At 40.3% G+C, this 17,709-nt stretch overlaps 1 protein-coding gene across 1 annotated transcript in view; it reads left to right on the forward strand.

The window, feature by feature from the left end:
• The window catches only part of thsd7ab (thrombospondin, type I, domain containing 7Ab), a 137,133-nt gene that overhangs the window by 38,630 nt on the left and 80,794 nt on the right, over positions 1-17,709 (forward strand). The window contains exons 2-4 of the mRNA XM_067600170.1: positions 3,657-4,491; positions 10,039-10,287; positions 13,099-13,283. Coding sequence (XP_067456271.1) covers positions 3,657-4,491; positions 10,039-10,287; positions 13,099-13,283 — 1,269 coding nt within the window. The remainder of the gene's footprint in view (positions 1-3,656; positions 4,492-10,038; positions 10,288-13,098; positions 13,284-17,709) is intronic.

A 17,709-nucleotide genomic window follows, 5' to 3' on the forward strand; every position in this document is an offset into this window, starting at 1 on the left:
TGAAACGTGCTAAACGTGCTGCTAACGCTACGCTTTCTGTCTAGACACGGAGTAAGAGTGTCCATTCTTCTTTTCTCTTTTTAGAGCAGTTTTCTCTGACTCGTATCACGTCTCATCTCTGGTCTCTCCCTGCTGGAGTCAGTCAGCAGAGCCCTGAAGCTCCGCCCTGCCCCTGCACAGAGCGGAGCGGCATGCTGATCGCTGGTGTATTCAAAGTTTATTAATATTAAACACATCGCCTGTCCAAATTAAGCCAAATTCAACACTGCACTCCCTTTGCTCCCTAGCAATGCACCCGCCAAGTCTGGAGTCAATCGAATGAACGGTTGAAGAGAGACGCGAAGGACATACAGACACACAGACACACAGACAAACAGACAGAGATTCCTTCCATTAGTAGATAGATGGCATCTGATGTTTAGTAGAGTGACAGTAATTGATATTTCTGCAAAAACTTTCTGCTTAACATGTGATAAATGGAGGTGAAACAGAGTTTGTTGTCAGAATATCAAATAGTGCTGTCAGACTGCATGCAATATTGAAAGGTTTCGCTGTAGGCTACAAGGGATAGGTGTTGATTTACATTTGGAGAAGGAAGTTTCAATTTTGTGTGTTAATAGTGGGGGCAAAACATGTTAGCAGCTGCAAAGATATGACATAACATAATATATCATGTAGGGTATTAGAAACAGAATGAGATACAGTAAATGTTTAAAAAGGACAAGATACAGCACAGACCAGACTTCTACTGTGCTTGCTTAGAATGGGATATTGTGGTCTTTTTTTTTTTTTTTTTTTTTGTTGAGAACCAGTTTTATTCCACTTTTCTGAGCTAGAGGAGTGCTGGGTGTAAGGCCTGTGCTTGAAAATTGTCTTAGGGAAGATAACTTCTATCTGGGATGGATTAGATTTGGGTGGGAGCTGTTTTATTTGGTACCGGGGCACCTGTCTGATTCTACTGAATACTCTCAGATTTTAGACAAGCGTTTCCTCCACTGCATTTTCTTTCTATGCCTGAAAACTCAATATCAGCCCTCCAGATAACATTCACTGTCTTTATCAGTTTTTTATTGGGAAGATAAAACTTCCAAGTCACCTTTTTCTATTATAGAAATAAAAATAAACATCACATAGATTTTATGGACTCAGACAAACAGCTATGAGGATTTGTCTGCAGAATACTAAATGTACTTTTCACCTTTTGAATGTTTTGTGCTTCGTACCGCAATTTCTTAAAAGCTACCTATGCAAAATATACAGAAGCATGATGTGATCTGTAGCTACAGATGCCTGGCAGACTCAACAAATCACTTGATGATCGGACATGATCTAGTGTGTTGATTGAGAGGGGAATAAACTGGCCATTTAGAAAATGCTTTGAAGCTCCTGTGAACGCTGCATCATGTTGTCTGAAGACAGATCCTGTCAGCTGTATCAGCAGCTGAGATCAAAGACAAGGCTACAAGCAGCCTCATCAGAGGCAATCATAGTTGGAAATGTGCCCCTGATTTTCTGCCAGGCATGATTTTTTAACTCTACATGTACGTGGGTCAACATGAGTCGTCCTCACCCTGACCAGCTCACCTCCCACTCACGGTCAAATCAGCCCCAGACCACATGCTTAAACAATCAATTACCTAAGAGGTTAGTGTGAGGTTAAATGTGAAGCTGCCCAATTAGTTTGATTCCTTCTCCCTTGTAGTATCAATAGCCTTCGGATAACACGGTGAGAGTACAGTCACCCTGTGTTAATTAGGTTTTTCAACTTGCTTTGAGTACCAGCTGAGTTGGGTTGACTGGGTGAAAACAGTTTCCATGGTTTCAGCTAAGTTTTCTATGTGGAGAAATACTAAATTAGGCCCTATTTTTTTTTTTTTCTATTTCATTCCATACAGAAGTTATACAGAGAAAACCAGAAGGAGTGTGACTAAAAGCTTAAATGTGATAAAATAAGAGTGTGCACATCCTATTGTGTGGAAGCTGTTCTTTGTCTCAATGTGTAATGTTATATATCTGGCACCTGCAGTCGTCAAGTTATGTAGTCAAGTGAGCAATGCAGATATTTGCTTTTTTTTATACCATAGTAGTATATCTAAAGGAGCAATAAATAAACACAAAATGCAATATCTGCACTCGGGTTGGGTTGTTGATGAATATAGCAATAAATAATTTGGGGACGATGTTATTAACTGTCAACAGATCCCAATGAAAAGACCAAATCTATCAATACTTTCTGACTTCCCTGCCCTGTCTTTTGCACTCAGTCCTAATTAAGACCAGCGCAGACATATATATATTTTTATTTTTAAATAAGGCTGAGTCACTTCCTAAAGTTGTTGGACACTGTAGTTTTGTTGCATACAGGAGGAAACTGGTGCATCCACTGCTACACATTTATCACATTTATATGCATTTGATCCACAAGTGAGAGTGAGTCAAAATAAACTATATTTATAAAATAATGAAGGAACATGTCACTCAGTACAGCGCTGTCAATCACTGATGTGTTTTTAATTATTTTGTGGACAACAAAGGGAGGTCTATCAGACTTTTGCTACACAGGAAATAGTGTATGTGTTAAGAGAAGCAATGCATTGTTGTTTTTTTGGTCTTTTCATAGGATGTGTTGACAATAAGATAAACATTTAATATCACCGTCCTTATCCTTCAAGGCTAAAAAGCTCTATTCTCAAGCCATACAAAATGGCAAAGTATTGCTAGTATTTTTTTTTTTTTACTATTAAAAAAAATATGATCATGTATTATTATGTAGGATTTTATGATCAGCTTTTTGCTACACTGGTCCTGTTTAGTGGATTTTTATTGTTTACTGTTGAATCTCTATTGTAATTAGTGAGAGGGGATATAGGGAACGCTGTGCCAGAGACTTGTGGAAAGAGAAACATGTTTTATTGATGTTTGCGGTGATTCCTGCTGGGTGGCAATAGAATTTGATAAATACCACAGATTACTCAAGGCCCCTTTAAATTGGCTTTCAGACACTTTGCTTTGATCACCTATAATCTGCACTGTTGCACATTGTATTTGCATTGCCTAATCATTCCTTCCCACCCCTGAGGCACTCAGACAGACTTTACTGTGTCATCCTTGAAGATCTTTCCTTTATATGCTTCTCCTCAAATGACAGCACGTTTAAGGAAAACCCGTCTCCATCTTGCTAAAGCACTTGAGTGCAGACGTACTAATTAATCCTTACAAATAGATTGCAGTTTTAAGGGCACATAAGACTTTTCAAACGTGTCATTAGTCTCCATTGATTGATGGATGATTGATCTTTACTAATGGAATAACAGGATGGTTGTTAATTCTGCACTTCCAATCAATTCACAGCCTGTGTAATTATGCCTTGTTTTATTTTTAAATGATCCATAACCAAATAATACACCTATATGTAATCTCTCAATTTATCCAATCTGAAACGCATCATTACTCTGATTTCCTCCTGGAGAGTAAAACTAAGATAATTGCAGTGAACAGTATCTTGATCATGTTTTGTCATATCATAATGGAATTTCCTCTTGAGGCTTCTTACATTACAACTGTCTTTTTTTTGGAGTTACATCTGAAGCAGAAAGGTTTATTGTTTCATACAGTATGTTTCATATTGTAATTTCAGCCTTTTTACTGTTTTCCAGGTCCATGGGGAAGATGTATGGGCAGCGACTGTGGCCCAGGTGGCAGCCAAAGCCGAGCAGTCTGGTGTGCCCATGTGGAAGGCTGGACGACACTTCACACCAACTGTGACCAGGTCCAGCGTCCCTCCAACCAGAGAAACTGTTTCCGTGTGTGTGATTGGCACAAAGACCTTTATGACTGGAAACTGGGTGCCTGGAATGAGTGCGTGCCAGTGTCAGCAAGGACCTTTGGGGCCCAACGGCCGTTCCCATGCAGTGGAGGCGAAGAGGGCATTCAGACCCGGGAGGTGGACTGCACACTCAAGTCAGACGGTATTCCAGCAGAGGATGCCATCTGTGAATACTTTGAGCCCAAGCCTCGCCTGGAGCAGGCATGTTTGATCCCTTGCCCCCAGGATTGTGTGGTTTCTGAGTATTCTCCATGGACCTCCTGTTCCAAAACGTGTGGAACAGGCCTCCGGAACAGGGTCCGTAGCGTCCTGGTTCCTCCACTTTTTGGAGGCGCTCTCTGCCCCAACCTAACTGAGTTCCAGTCTTGTAAACCTGGGCCTTGCACAGGTCCAGAGGGCATGTACAGTCTCAGAATCGGTCCCTGGAGCCCTTGTGCCCTCCCACAGACTCGGCCAGCACGCCAAGCCAAACGCAGGAAAGGTAAAGGTCAGGGCCTCAGAGAGAGAGCAGGAGTCAAAGACCCCGAGACCAGGGAGCTTATCCAGAAGAAACGGACCAGGAACCGCCTTAACCGGCAAGAGAGTCCATTCTGGGACATCCAGGTGGGCTACCAGACTCGGGAGGTGACCTGCATTCATAGGAATGGGAGCGCTGCGGGACGCATGTGAGTGGCAACATTTTTATGTTAATGTGACAGTAAAGTTCATGTTTTTTTTTCCTCAGCACTATTATCTACTCCTTTAATTGTCTTTCTAAGGTACTGGTGAAATATCTGTCTGAATGATAGCTTAATAATGGAAAGATAAACAATGATAAACAGCTTTTGTTTGTCATTTCTTTAAAAAAGGCAATTATCTACTGTATTACGTGCCAGTACCAGTCAAAGGTTTGGACACACTTTCTCATTTAAGCTAATGGGAAGGTGTGTCCAAACTTTTGACTGGTACTGTTTGTCTCTCCGTATTACAAAGTATTTATCTTCAGTATATACATCTATTTATTTTGTCAGTAACTAAACTGCTCCTCATGTTTCCATGTACCTTTTGATGTTTAGGTGTGCTGGTCTGTTACTGTTCTAACAGCTAAACATGATGCCGAATTTGTCCTCCTGAAAGTTTCTCCTTCTCCCTGTCAGGAAGTGACATGGAGCAGGATGTTTATCGGTTGTGTCTTTGTCACTGCTGTGCTGTCAGAGCAATGAGGCGCAACTGCCACAGTGCATTTGATGTCAACTTCCTGGGATGGAAGTGGCAAAGAAACTCATTTTATGACATGAGATCAATCTTTGCCACAACTTTGTGTGACACTTTTCAAAATGAGGCAATTTTCTGGGTTTTGTTCTCTTGGTTTTTGGACGGATGTGTAATAATGCATTCCAAGAAAAAGTGAACAAATCACGCGTCACTCAAAATGTCAAAAATGCGTTTACTTTCTAAGCAACAAAAGTCAAATTGCTGCAGTAAAACTTTTAAAATAAATAGTAATGCAGAGGATTGTTTTCTGTATCTTAAAGGTGAAGGTTAGAGTTTCTAGTGATGTTAAAGGCTCAGTTCAACCAAATCAGACGATATGCAGATAGTTTCAGTCAGGTGTTACAACATTTTAAGATAGAAGTCATGATGGATATTCTAAAACCAAACCAACAACGCTAGACAAGACCAGAGGTAAGTGAAAAACATTTTTTTGTGATTTAGGGTCAATTTGTAACGTAAAGCTGCAAAGATGTAGGGAAAGAAATTAGCTTGAAAGAAGCAGCTCTTGTAAATGAGCAATAAAACTAGTCAATAGTTTTAGGAGAAGTCATTTAAATCGAATCATTAGTTTAATAAGTCATTGAATTAGGCATTCAGTGGGCACTATTATCCAAAATACATGCTGTAACTGTATGAGTGCTCGCTTCCATTTATAGTGTTGGTAAACCCAACTGGGATCTAACCTCTAGCCCTGACATTATTATTGCTGTGAGTGTCAAAGCTACACGCTCTGACTGGAAATAAGATCCACATCAAATGGCTCGCAGTTCCACTCGTTTTCTCAGCAGAAGTCTTTGCCTGAAATGCACATCAAACATTTACGTCTAAGTAATGAATCTGCCACCAGCAGCAGAGATCTCCACATCCGATAGGAAGGCACCATCAACATAAACTCCGACAGTAGAAATTTAAAAAACAAAGCACAATGACTTTGAGCTCAACTGTACATCATGTGTGTAACTTGCATTTGGTAAATAGATGACAGCTTGATCTGTAGACGTCAGTGTTGATGTCAAAAGGCAAAAAGTACTGACATTGACTGGTTGTTATAACTCATTATAGTTAATTAGCATATTTACACTAAGCCACTCACATAGCAGTGCAATATAAAAATAGCTAAGTGTAAATGCAACCAGTTCATATTTATGTAATATGTATGTAATAGTTATTTTCTAGTAGTAGTAGTATCCTACTCGAAATTTCCTCAGAAAACACAGCTGGGACACAACCGCATGCAACAAAGACGCAGTTGATGTAGCAGGTAAAACAACCCTGCTCTGCCCCGCCTATGTGACACGTCGCATCCGTGCCTGATGTATTTCAGCTGTTAGTCGGTTGTCCCCTTGTCTTACAAAAGCGACAAGAAGAAAAAAGCTCCAGCGATTTCAACACATACAGTCATACAGATGACGTAACATGTTCTAGTGTTTATCTAATTTATGTGGATGGAAAAGCAGCTTAATGAGCAAAACTTGTCTCGCTCGGTGTCCATCCATGAGAGTCATCCATGTGTTCGTGTTACTTTATGGATGCAGTAGTTGTTAACTAGCTAGCTAAACTGTTATCGTTATAATTAAACCACTAAAGTGCACAAGTTGGTTACTGTACAGCTTCAGCTGCATTGCCAACACAGCCTGGACTAGACTACGACTTACCCTGATTTGCATGTAGCTCAGGAAAGCTAAGACGGATGCAATGAGATCTGAAATGTCTAATATGACCACAGAGTGATCCCTTCTCTATATTACTTACAGACAACATGGTTTCGTAGGATCTTTGTCCTGCAATCACTTCTTATTTGCCGTGATTCTAAATATCCAGTGATTAGCTGAATATTTCTTCTGTGACCTACTCTGTTCTCAAAGAAAGAAACTGACCACTAATATGACAATTTATGTTATTAGAAAACCACTACAGTATGTTAAAATCCAGTGTTCACAAAAAGCTTACAAATCCAGCTGTTGTTTCACACAAGTTGTCATGTCAAAGTTTTGGATGATTGGTTTTGACACAGAAACCGATGAAACATTTATACAGTAATCAATAAATTCTGATTCTTGTCAGAACATCCTTGAATATTACTGGTAATAACTTTCTGATCTCTAGATTAGATGACTGTGAGGTAATCAACGATTCTTCTAAAGAGTCGTTTCTGCGGATCTATCATCTCTTTTCCTGTTCCTTGACGGATGATAACTTAAAATGTCATCGCTGTTCCCTAGAAACTTGGATTCGGGGCTTTCACAAGGTCTCTGATCTCCAGGAAAAGAATCAGTGACAGTGTCAGTGGAGCAAGCCTCCATTCATATCATGTATCTGTCACATGCCACTGTTCTCCAAGGTTTGATCAATTATGTACTAAATCTATTCATTAATGCTTTGTTGGCGCCCAGCTCTCAGCAGTGACTGGGATCAAATATTTCAAAGGATCCGTGAAAACAACTCACATGCCCTTAGGAGCATAAATATTAATCCTTGACTTGTTTATTTCTTGTTCTGAAATATTCATAGTTGTTTTTGCCACTTTCGGAAAAGTGGAACAAACTTCCCAGTGAAGCAATAACCCAGCCGTATCTTAGCCAGACGCTCTCTGAACATCTTGCTCGCTTCATTTCTAATTTCGTTTGATGAACATCTGTCTTTGGGTCGTTACTTTCTCCATAGTCCTCCAGTCGTCCCAAACAGGCCACCTCAACATAACTCAATCTTCTGCTCGTGTCCTGAATTTCTCCTGCACCGCCGACAGGAGTGTATCACATTACATCACTGCATTTAATACTGGCATGATGCTGTAATTTTGTTTTGCATCTTTTTCTTTTTTTTTGGCTGCTCCACTCACACGGTCGTTTCCCCGATGCTCTCCAAAAGTTGTAAAAATGCTTCTTTAATTACTTGACCCACATACCATTATGTTTTTAGACCATTTCGGCTGCACGCTGTTTTGATGAATGCGGTTCAAGTAATGAGTGTACGAGCGCTGAAATATGGAGATTTTCTGACAGCTCATAGAGTCCTTTGTTACGAGCTACTGTGTAAAACCTACAGGCTTAAAAAAATGAACGTTTTTCAGACATCATCTTACTTATTTAAATACAGAATGATTGTGTCCTCATTCTGTCTGAATGACTGAGATGAAGAAATAATTACTTCTTTTTTGCAACTTTGAAATCTCCACAAAAACGCTCGGCATACAACACATACAAACGGCGAAAAATGGGTCATTGGCTGCATTAGGGGCTTTTTAAAAAACACAAGAAGTTCCACCTGAGACAGGAAGTGGAGCCATCACCTTCAGCGCGTCACGTTCTACTGTTTAACTTCCTCATTGTTTTCCTTCAATGCAGAATGAGCCTGAACACTGAGCGTGTTTTGGCAGAAAAAAAACAAAACTAAAGATTCTTCATAGTGTCACTTTAGAACCACTTCAAAGACTGCAGAGGTGTTTTAATCTGCAAAGACACAGGAGTTAAAGGAAAAAAAAAACAAAACACAGCTCATACTCTGCTCATACATTTCCTCATTTATACCAAAAACTCCCGACTTGCTGGAGGTGAAGTGTGGTGGCAACGTCTAAATGAGAGGTTTCTAAATGAAGCAGAGCTGTAATTAGCACTAATAGCTCGTCAGCTGCATCGCCTCAAGGGGAAAGACATCCAGACTGAGTAGCAGAAAGCAGTCGGCTTTAGTTAGAACAAATTTCTAATGATTCGGTAGAGGCCCAAAGAGGACGGGTTGTTCATTACATCTAAATGCTATTTAGATGATCAAAAGATGTGTGTGAGCGATTGATCAGAGGTTGTTTTGGTTGTCTCAACACTTAAGCCTTAAGGATACACGCACCACGCCGCAGCGCTCCTGTTGTACTCCCAATGTGAAACTGATTATGACGTGTGTATGCTAATGAGAAGGGCTAATGACAAAATGTGGCAGCAGCAGTCAAGGGCAGAGACTTTAAAGCGAAGCTTCGCATACCAGCTGTAATGTCACATATCTGTTGCTCTGTCATGTTCAAAGACTATAAACCATGGTTTGAGGCGACTTCGCTCGCTGACATAGAAATGGCAGCGAGCGAAGAGCTAACTGAAAGATTTAACTTCACTTTCAAGACATCATGTAATGAGGCGTCAGTAAGATACACACTGCATGATTCAGTTTATCATAAATATTGTCTGTGACCAGTTGACGCCGCAGGCTAACAAAGAGATAAAGGATCTGCCTTTGTTGTTTGTACTTGATTCTCAAGCTTAGTGTTGTCATTTAGTGCAGATGGAGAAGTGCAATTATTTAATCAACCTGCAGAAAATGAATCGTCAACAATTTTGGTAATGGATGAATTATCATTTATCAAGAAAATGTACTATAATGTGAGGATTTGCTGCTTTTCTTTGTTTTATATCATTGTAACTGAATGGAATTGTTTTACATTTTGTGCTTATTTTCTTACTTACAAGAAGAGAACATCAATACCATTCTCATATCTGTATGTTAAATATGACACTACTGCCAGTAGCCAATTAGCATAATGTTGCTTAGCATTAAGAAATTGGAAATGGGGGGGGGGGAGAAAGTGCTAGCCTGACCCTGTCCAAAGGTGAATAATCTGCCATCTAGCAGCTATAAAACTCACCTATTAGCACTATATACTTGGTTTATTAAATCTGTACAAAAAAAATGCAATGTAAAAATGACATGTTGTAGTTTTATGGGGTTTTATGTACCAGACTATTTCTTGGCAGGGAGCAATGACTTCATGGAGTCCTGGGCTGAGTGAATCTACAGTGTTTCAATCACAAGTTTGGGACGTTTTCCTCTTCTGTTTGGGTTCTAAGTAGAGAAGACAGATGTATTTTAAACTAACAATCCTGCTTGTTGTAGCATTAAAGCTCCTCTGATTCTACCCAGATCAATCAATAACCATATCCCCCCCCCCCGCACCCTGCCACTTTGTCCTTCCCCAGCCTGTGCACACAGAGGGACCTGCCGCTGACCGTCCAATCCTGCGTCCTCCCCAAGGACTGCCAGGTGACCGATTGGGCCGAATGGGGCCCCTGCTCCAAAACCTGCATGGACCCCGAGTCTCCCAGAGGCAACCGTACTCGGAACAGACAGGTGCTCCAGTTCCCTGTGGGAGAAGGGGCGGAGTGCCCGCCACTGGAGGAGTTGGAGTCTTGTGAACCTCAGGGTGACGGCGTGCCACCCTGCGCCACGTGAGTTCCTCCTGACGACAGGGGAGAGGGGCGGGGAGCGCAGCAGGGAATGAGCAAGGACTTTTTTTTTTTTTGGAATTTGAGTGAAAGTGTAGATGTGGTTTTTTTTTTTATAGCTTAGCACTCGACAGGCACTCGAGTTTCACATGGACACAATTGCATGTTAGGCTGTAATAATACCCTCCTCCTTGTCCTTGGTTACAGCAGTGTTAAGACTCTGCTACAAAACACGCTGCAGGGATTCATTCTTCACTCCAATAAAGCTAAAATACAGTAAAAATCAAAGTGTTTGGTATTCACCCTGGTTGAGTCTCTACACTCTTCCTGTTGACTTCCCTTTACTCATATCACCAAGCTAATTTGATCTCCTGGGTGGCCCATGGCTGAGTGTGTGTGCGTGTAGGAGACAGCATATGGAGATAGATTAGTATAAGTGCTTGGGCTGGTGCCAGATACAAAGTAGAGACAAATGGAAGGAGACTGCAAGGACATTTAAGTCCCACAAACTCACACTCACACACAAAGATTCAAAACATGGCGTAGGCTCACAGATGGCCTTTATTTAATCTCTCGGTTTCTTTGTACCATCTTTACAGAGCTATTCCCCAAAATACTCTTTTCTGCTCAAAACCCGGGGCCTCATTTATAACCGTTGCGTACACACAAAAGAACTTTGAAATTAATAAAAATCAAAGTTGATGGGAGAATGTGCTGTCCTCCACAAACACTCTGACATATAAATTACACATATGAATTACACAAATAAAATAAAAGATGAAATGTGAGACATGGTTTGAAATTGATACCATTGTTTAAAATGAATGGAAATATTATATGAAGAGTTTGTTTACAAAAACAGATCAACGCCATTCTTAAAATGAATAAACAAACACCTGTTTGATTGATACTCAGCACACACACACACACACAAAAAAAACATTATTCAGGATAATAATAAAAACACTCACAGGCATTTTGAGCCAAACGCCGCTGCCGTGCGCCAGCGTGTTGACGTGATTTATCGCTTGTAAAAACACAGCATATGGATAAAGATAACACTATTTATTAAGTAGATCTCTCAGTGTACAGCTCGTCAGGACAGGGAAGCACACGCCTCGGTGTTGTTGAGGTGTGAAGCAGAATTAGATATACACACAAAAAAATACACAAAAATTAAGTAATCCTAAAATAAAGAAGAGAAATGTAAAATATATTCTGGGCAAGAGGAGTAGCGAACAGGTTTAAATTTTAAATATTAAATAGAAGGGAGTGGGATGGATGTGCAGGATATTGATGAGGAGTAGGCTACACAGTCTATAGTGTGCAGTTATAAATAGTAAAATAATACAAAGATCACAGATGTGTCACATAAAACGAGTCTGGAAACCTGCATCTGTGAGGATACGGCTGCTCTACACTCTACTTTTATGTCGGACCATGTCTTTTTTTTTTTTATTTCGGAGAGGGTCCGACCTTCTGAGCCGGCAACATTAACCGCATCCGCCACAAGCTGCCACTCTAAAGCCTGTTAGACATTTGTAATGCCCGCACTGAGTCCACCAGACAATATGTTTTCTCTGGCTTCAACCTCAAAAACAAGAACTTTGATTTCACACTGTGTGAAATTTCTTTTTTTAGCCTTTCTGTTGGTGTTTGTCTTGGTTGTCTTCATGCAGTTGGCATAAATAAATATCAATTTATTTATAGACGTGACATTTATACATTTATATAGACATTTATATAAGACGCTCTCTCAGATGCACTAAATTTCGAGTTGATTGTGATTTATAAAGGGAAACTGACGTAGGACGTGCGTGTGCACTGTGTTATAAATCAGTCTTCTGTGTTTCATCCGTACGCAACCTTTTGACGTGAATCCTGCGCACAGTTTTATGAATGAGGCCTCTGGAGTGTTTGATTTTCTGTCTGACTGGTGGCATGCTTGTGTTTAAAGTTTCCTTTCATAGTTATTGTTGTCCACTGATGCTTCAAACTGTCCTTTTATGTTTTGATGTTACCACCAGCTGTGATAAATAATAGGACGGGTAAACTACAGCCTCTAGATCATGATCGAGATTCACATTTTCCACATCATAAATAGAAATGCTGTCACTTGTATAACTGAATATTTAGTAGGTTTCAAAAACACAAGTGTTCTTCTGTTGTGTGAATAAATGGGTAAACTGGGGGTGAAAGGATGGTGAAGAAACTGCAAGTGGTTCTCAAGCTTTTTGGTGTCAAGGACCTCCAAACTGATAAACATCAGGCCACAGATCCGTATTTGATAAGATGTAGTCTCAGGGATCCACATCTGATAAGATTTAGTTATTCCATAACTGTCTATACTGCAGACTAACAGTGAAGTGGGTGAAACCTATGAGCAGAATAGTCTTTCTTATGCATCCTCTCATTGGGCTAACTTCTAGTCAATGAAAAAACAGTGAAATTTAAATATTTTCTGGGGACCCCCTGTGACCTCCTCAAGGACTCCTGGGGATCCCTGGACCCCTGGTTGAGAACCGCTGCTTTAAGATACACTGCACTACAGTAAGCAGAAAAGTTTAGTCCGTGATGTTTTCAGAAAGACAAGAGGAAGGCTAAATAGCTCATTACTATCCAAGACTTATCTCTCTGTGCTAAAGTAAAGTCTGCAAGATTGTTAATGTTCTCTACTCTGACACGACATCACACCCACACAGAGCTCTCTCTCTCTCTCTCTCTCTCTCTCTCTCTCTCTCTCTCTCTCTCTTTCTCTCTCTCTCTCTGTCTCATCCATCCATCCTTGTTGCTCCATGCTGTCTTTCCCTTCAGTTACACCTGGAGAACCACAGAGTGGAGCGACTGCAGAGTTGACTTGTTGCTAAGCCAACAGGACCGTCGGCGTAGCAACCTCACAGGGCTTTGTGGGGGAGGCCTGCAGACCAGAGAAATTTATTGTGTCCAGGCCAACGCGGAGCTTCTTAAATACCTCAACGACCTCAGAGAAAAGGACAAAGGTAAAAACAAAAAAAAAGAAGGAAAGATTAAAAATTGTTCTGTTGTTTGTCCTGTCATTTATCTACCTTTGCTCACATATTGTCAAAATCTTGGATCAAATCTTTGCCATATCCTGTATAGTTTGGAAGAAAACAGAAACCAATCAGATTGCTGCCTCCTTGAGTACATATCCAATACATAGATGGTGAAATTCAGCCCTCAAACATTTGTTAAAATAGAGCTAGAGATGCACATATCAGCTGATATTTATTATTATGTGGATCAGGTATTAGCCATGATGTCACCGATCAGAATTAAATACAAATTATTTGCTAATATCATGTTTCTGCTATCAGTGCTACAACAATCTCTGACCTCATTTTACCTCACACAAATATAATCCCAATGAGTTCCAAGTGGCGAGGTACACGGATGTTAAATTTAGGAAAAAGAGAGCACTGCTGTCAAGTCGATACTGGGTATTGGCAGATACACCTGAGATGAGATATCGGATTCAGTATCCGGAGAGAAAAAGCCGGATCAGTGTGTCCATAAATAGAACAACTCCTTGTCAAAGTTCAGTTTTTTTCTCTGACATTTAAAGTTTATTCTCTGAGGTCAAAAGCCATTCTTATTATATGTATATAAATATATATATTCCTTTATTATAGTAACAGTGGAGAGATGAAAACAAAGGGAGAGAGAGGTGAGGTATGACATGCAACCAGGGCGCTCCGACTCTACTCATCTTAACTCTAGTTCCTTATTTTCCTCCAGACCCTTCTCCTTTTTTTAATATATGTTCATGGATCGGAGCCATAAAGCCTCGAGATAAATGCAGATTTTTTTTGCTCAAGGTGAAACATTTTCAACTTGTGGAGGCGCTTCTTCACCTCAGTTATTTCCCTCCAGAGTGAATTTGCATCTGTCTGCACCCACTCACGTTCTTTGCATTGACTTCATATGCAATCATGTCGCCTCTAAAACTATCTTTGTATTCAGTCTGAACATACCTTTAGAGGTAACATCAGTCTGAACCACATGAACCTTTAACACACTGTTTAAAGAAAACAGCAACCCTAAGACTTGTATTATGACAACATTATGTGTTGATATGTGAGTATTTTCTCACATATATGTACAAGGAGGCAGAAGTTTTCTCCAACCAGCTGCTTGTTGCTGTGCAGGTTCATGATCAAGATTTTCCTCAAGGTTTTGAATGCACTCACTAAAAAAAAACGTATGTACCGTATAGGAGGTCAGCAGTTCAGATTCTTAACCCAATAAAAATAAAAACCTAGAGAATTGGTAGGAACATGCTCTTCCTTTCTTCGAATTTCTGTTCATAACCAACCAGCCTCTGTCTGCTATCTTTTCTGCTGCTTTTATTTAGTCTCTCTTTTTTGCCTGCTGCTCTTTGCTGCATCTGCACTGTGCTCTGTCATTTCATGTGCTTTGTTTGCCGTGTTCAAAAAGTCCTGGTTTATTAATTCTATATTTTTTTTTTGCTTTGGAGCTCAGCCGTCTTCCCTCCATACTGTAACCGAAGTCAACACCGTGGTTGCATACATGAAATTATACTTATTTAGGCAGCATAGCCTGAAACAAATCAGCTGAATCCTCAAGTGTAACTCAAATAAATTTGATCAAGGAGTGTTACATGACAAGCAACATACTCCAAATCCCCACACAGTGCGCAGTAAGAGCTGCAGTTCCTTGGTGGTTTGGTAAAAGATAATTGCATATCAAACGCTTACAACAGACATGAGCTCACATGTTAACTCAATTCATGTCCAAATATACAATAACATACAATATTGCATTTTCACTAATAGTCAATGTAGTATGTTTTTTTTTTTTTTTATATCTTCTGTCTTCAAATATCCCGCTGTGGCTACATTATCAAGCTTTCTGTTTGAACATTTAAATAGCTTTTTTATCCGCTGCCATTCTCTCCTTTCAATCCAAATCAGGAGTCATTTAGAACAGGGATTTGTCTACTCGTGTATCCTGCTGTGACTTGTCAGTGGTCACAAGTACGAAGGCTTCCATTTCTGACACTTGTCAAGCCAGCTTAGAGTCAAAGCTGCCCTCTTAAAGAGGGTGTTAAAAACATTAGTTGAGACTAAGCTTATGGAGACCAACCGTGCTGATCGCGTGAGAGAGAGTGACAAAGTCTAAGAAGAGGTGAGATGCCCGGTTGGCCACTTGTGCCAAATGTGAAGAGATGTTCCTCTCACGCAACCAGGAAGTTATGCAGAATATTTTTGTAGGGTTTCGCCTAAAAATATAACGACTTGTATTTTTTCCAAGTGTATTCTGGTAGTGTTAATTGCACTGTAATTTGTGGGTGTTTTTGTAGCTGATACCCTGATAATCAGAATCATTTTCACTTCATTATGCAGTCATGTTAGTTTTCTATTTGATCATTAGTGACTGAGATATCTGTCCTGTTGGCATCATTTTCAGTTGACACAGAAGCTGTGGTAGCGTTCGTTAGGGGCAGTTAAAGGCATCCTGTGGAGTTTTGACCGCTAGTAGCGCTACAGTATGAAGCAATGTGTTTATGAGTAGGTCCCTGGTCTGTTGTCATTGCACACAAGGACAGACATGCACACACACAAGACCTTGTTGTGTGCATGTCTGTAAAAACTGTAAAACACTTTTACCTGCTCACTAGATAGGTATTTACACCTGCAGCTGCAAAGTTTTAGTCGACTTTTATGTCAGTCAATGATGGACAGCAGCAAAATGGACATTTATTTACATTCATATCCTGCAGATTATTCCATTTTATTCTTTTTAATATATCTTGAAGGGTTGTAATATTAATCTGAAACTATCTTGTGTGATGTTGAATACATTTAAGATAGATGACTTGAAGGGGAAAAGCTGGCAGTATATTTGCTACGCCACGGTACTGTTTCTCAGAGTTTGAATTGATCGGCGGTCTTTTGGTTCTACCAGATTAAATCCATCAGAAGACGCTGTTCAGACAAAGCATATTGAATAATATAAGAAATAATGTATATCTAATGAGATTTTATGTCCTTCCTCTGTCTCACTCTTTCTTCCTTCCCTCCAGCTGAAGAGAATTGCGGGGCGAGCGGGAGCAAACATGCGACGGAAACCGGAGCGATCATACATGTCGAAGCTCCTATAACCTCTGTTAACATACAATTTAAAGATTCAGATATACTTGTTGAGAGTGATGTTGCCAAGGCTGGCTGTGCAGAAATGTGCGTGACTTGTGTGTTTGAGTGTTTGCACAGACACACACACACACACACATGTGCAAAGTTCTTATCTTCTTGGCACAGGATTTCTTTTCCCTCCATTGGGGGGTAATCTCCCAGCATACCACTGAGACAGAGAGTCAGACAGTGGCTCAGTGAAGTTTGCTGCAACCGGTGCTCTCTTTCTCCCCCTGTCTCATGCATAAATATCACCATCCAAAGGGGCGGAAGATACCCTCAGGCCAAGATCTGGAATCAGCTTACCACCTTCTAAATCTTAACCTTAATCTTTATGGGGGAGTAGCTCCAATCTGACCCAAGATCAGTATCATAGCCTAAGTAATGTCATCTGGCACTTCCTCAGCTAAGGCTGAATGACTTTGGGTTTGGGTCTGCCGCTGGAGAATATAGAACCCCAAAGCACTCGTTGAGTTGACTTCTTGGTCACGTTTTCCCAATTTTCGTCGAAAAGATAAAGTTTAAAGTCCTTTAAAGCTGCGTTAACACACAGAGTGTATAAAGGAGAGATGTATTCATTCTCAAGTTAATTTGGACTGATTAAAATAACGTCTTTTGAACTCCGGTGGCACATTGACACCTAAAAATGTGAAAATTTTGAAAGAAATAGCTCAACCTTTTGTGCTTTATTTCAAAGTGAGATGACAGGATTGATACCACTTTAAGTACAGAGCTGGAGTCAGGACAGCCTCTCTTATTTACAATATATATCTCGTTAAATGTTCACCTGAACGGTAATGTGAAAGTGTCAGTTTATGTGTTGGAGCCATTTCTCGACCAGCAAAGGTTTATTTATCTGCCCGATACTTCTGTGCAGAATCTCCAGCTTGCCAGATATGGTCAGTGAGCATAGAGAGATTTTGGTTTTGGTCTCTAGTGTATGCAGGCACGCTGGTACCAAACCAGGCATAGAGGCAGAGTAGTTGATGTAGGAAAGGAGTGCACACTTGCCCCAAAGCCAAAATCTTTATTTTAATTCAAAGGGACAGGGTTTAGACTCAAGTCGGATCTTCGTCAGGTCAAACCAGGAAACCTCACTGGAGACTTTGGGATGCTACAGTAAGCTGTGTTCCAGCTCATAAAACCACCTATTATCATTTTTAATTTGCACTTTTTTTGTACAAGAGGACATTACAGGAGACCGTTTAATTTGTCAGCTATAGATGTGTCGGTAGGTGTACTTTGGAAAGAG

Source organism: Thunnus thynnus, chromosome 10, assembly GCF_963924715.1.
Source record: "Thunnus thynnus chromosome 10, fThuThy2.1, whole genome shotgun sequence".
NCBI lineage: Eukaryota > Metazoa > Chordata > Actinopteri > Scombriformes > Scombridae > Thunnus > Thunnus thynnus.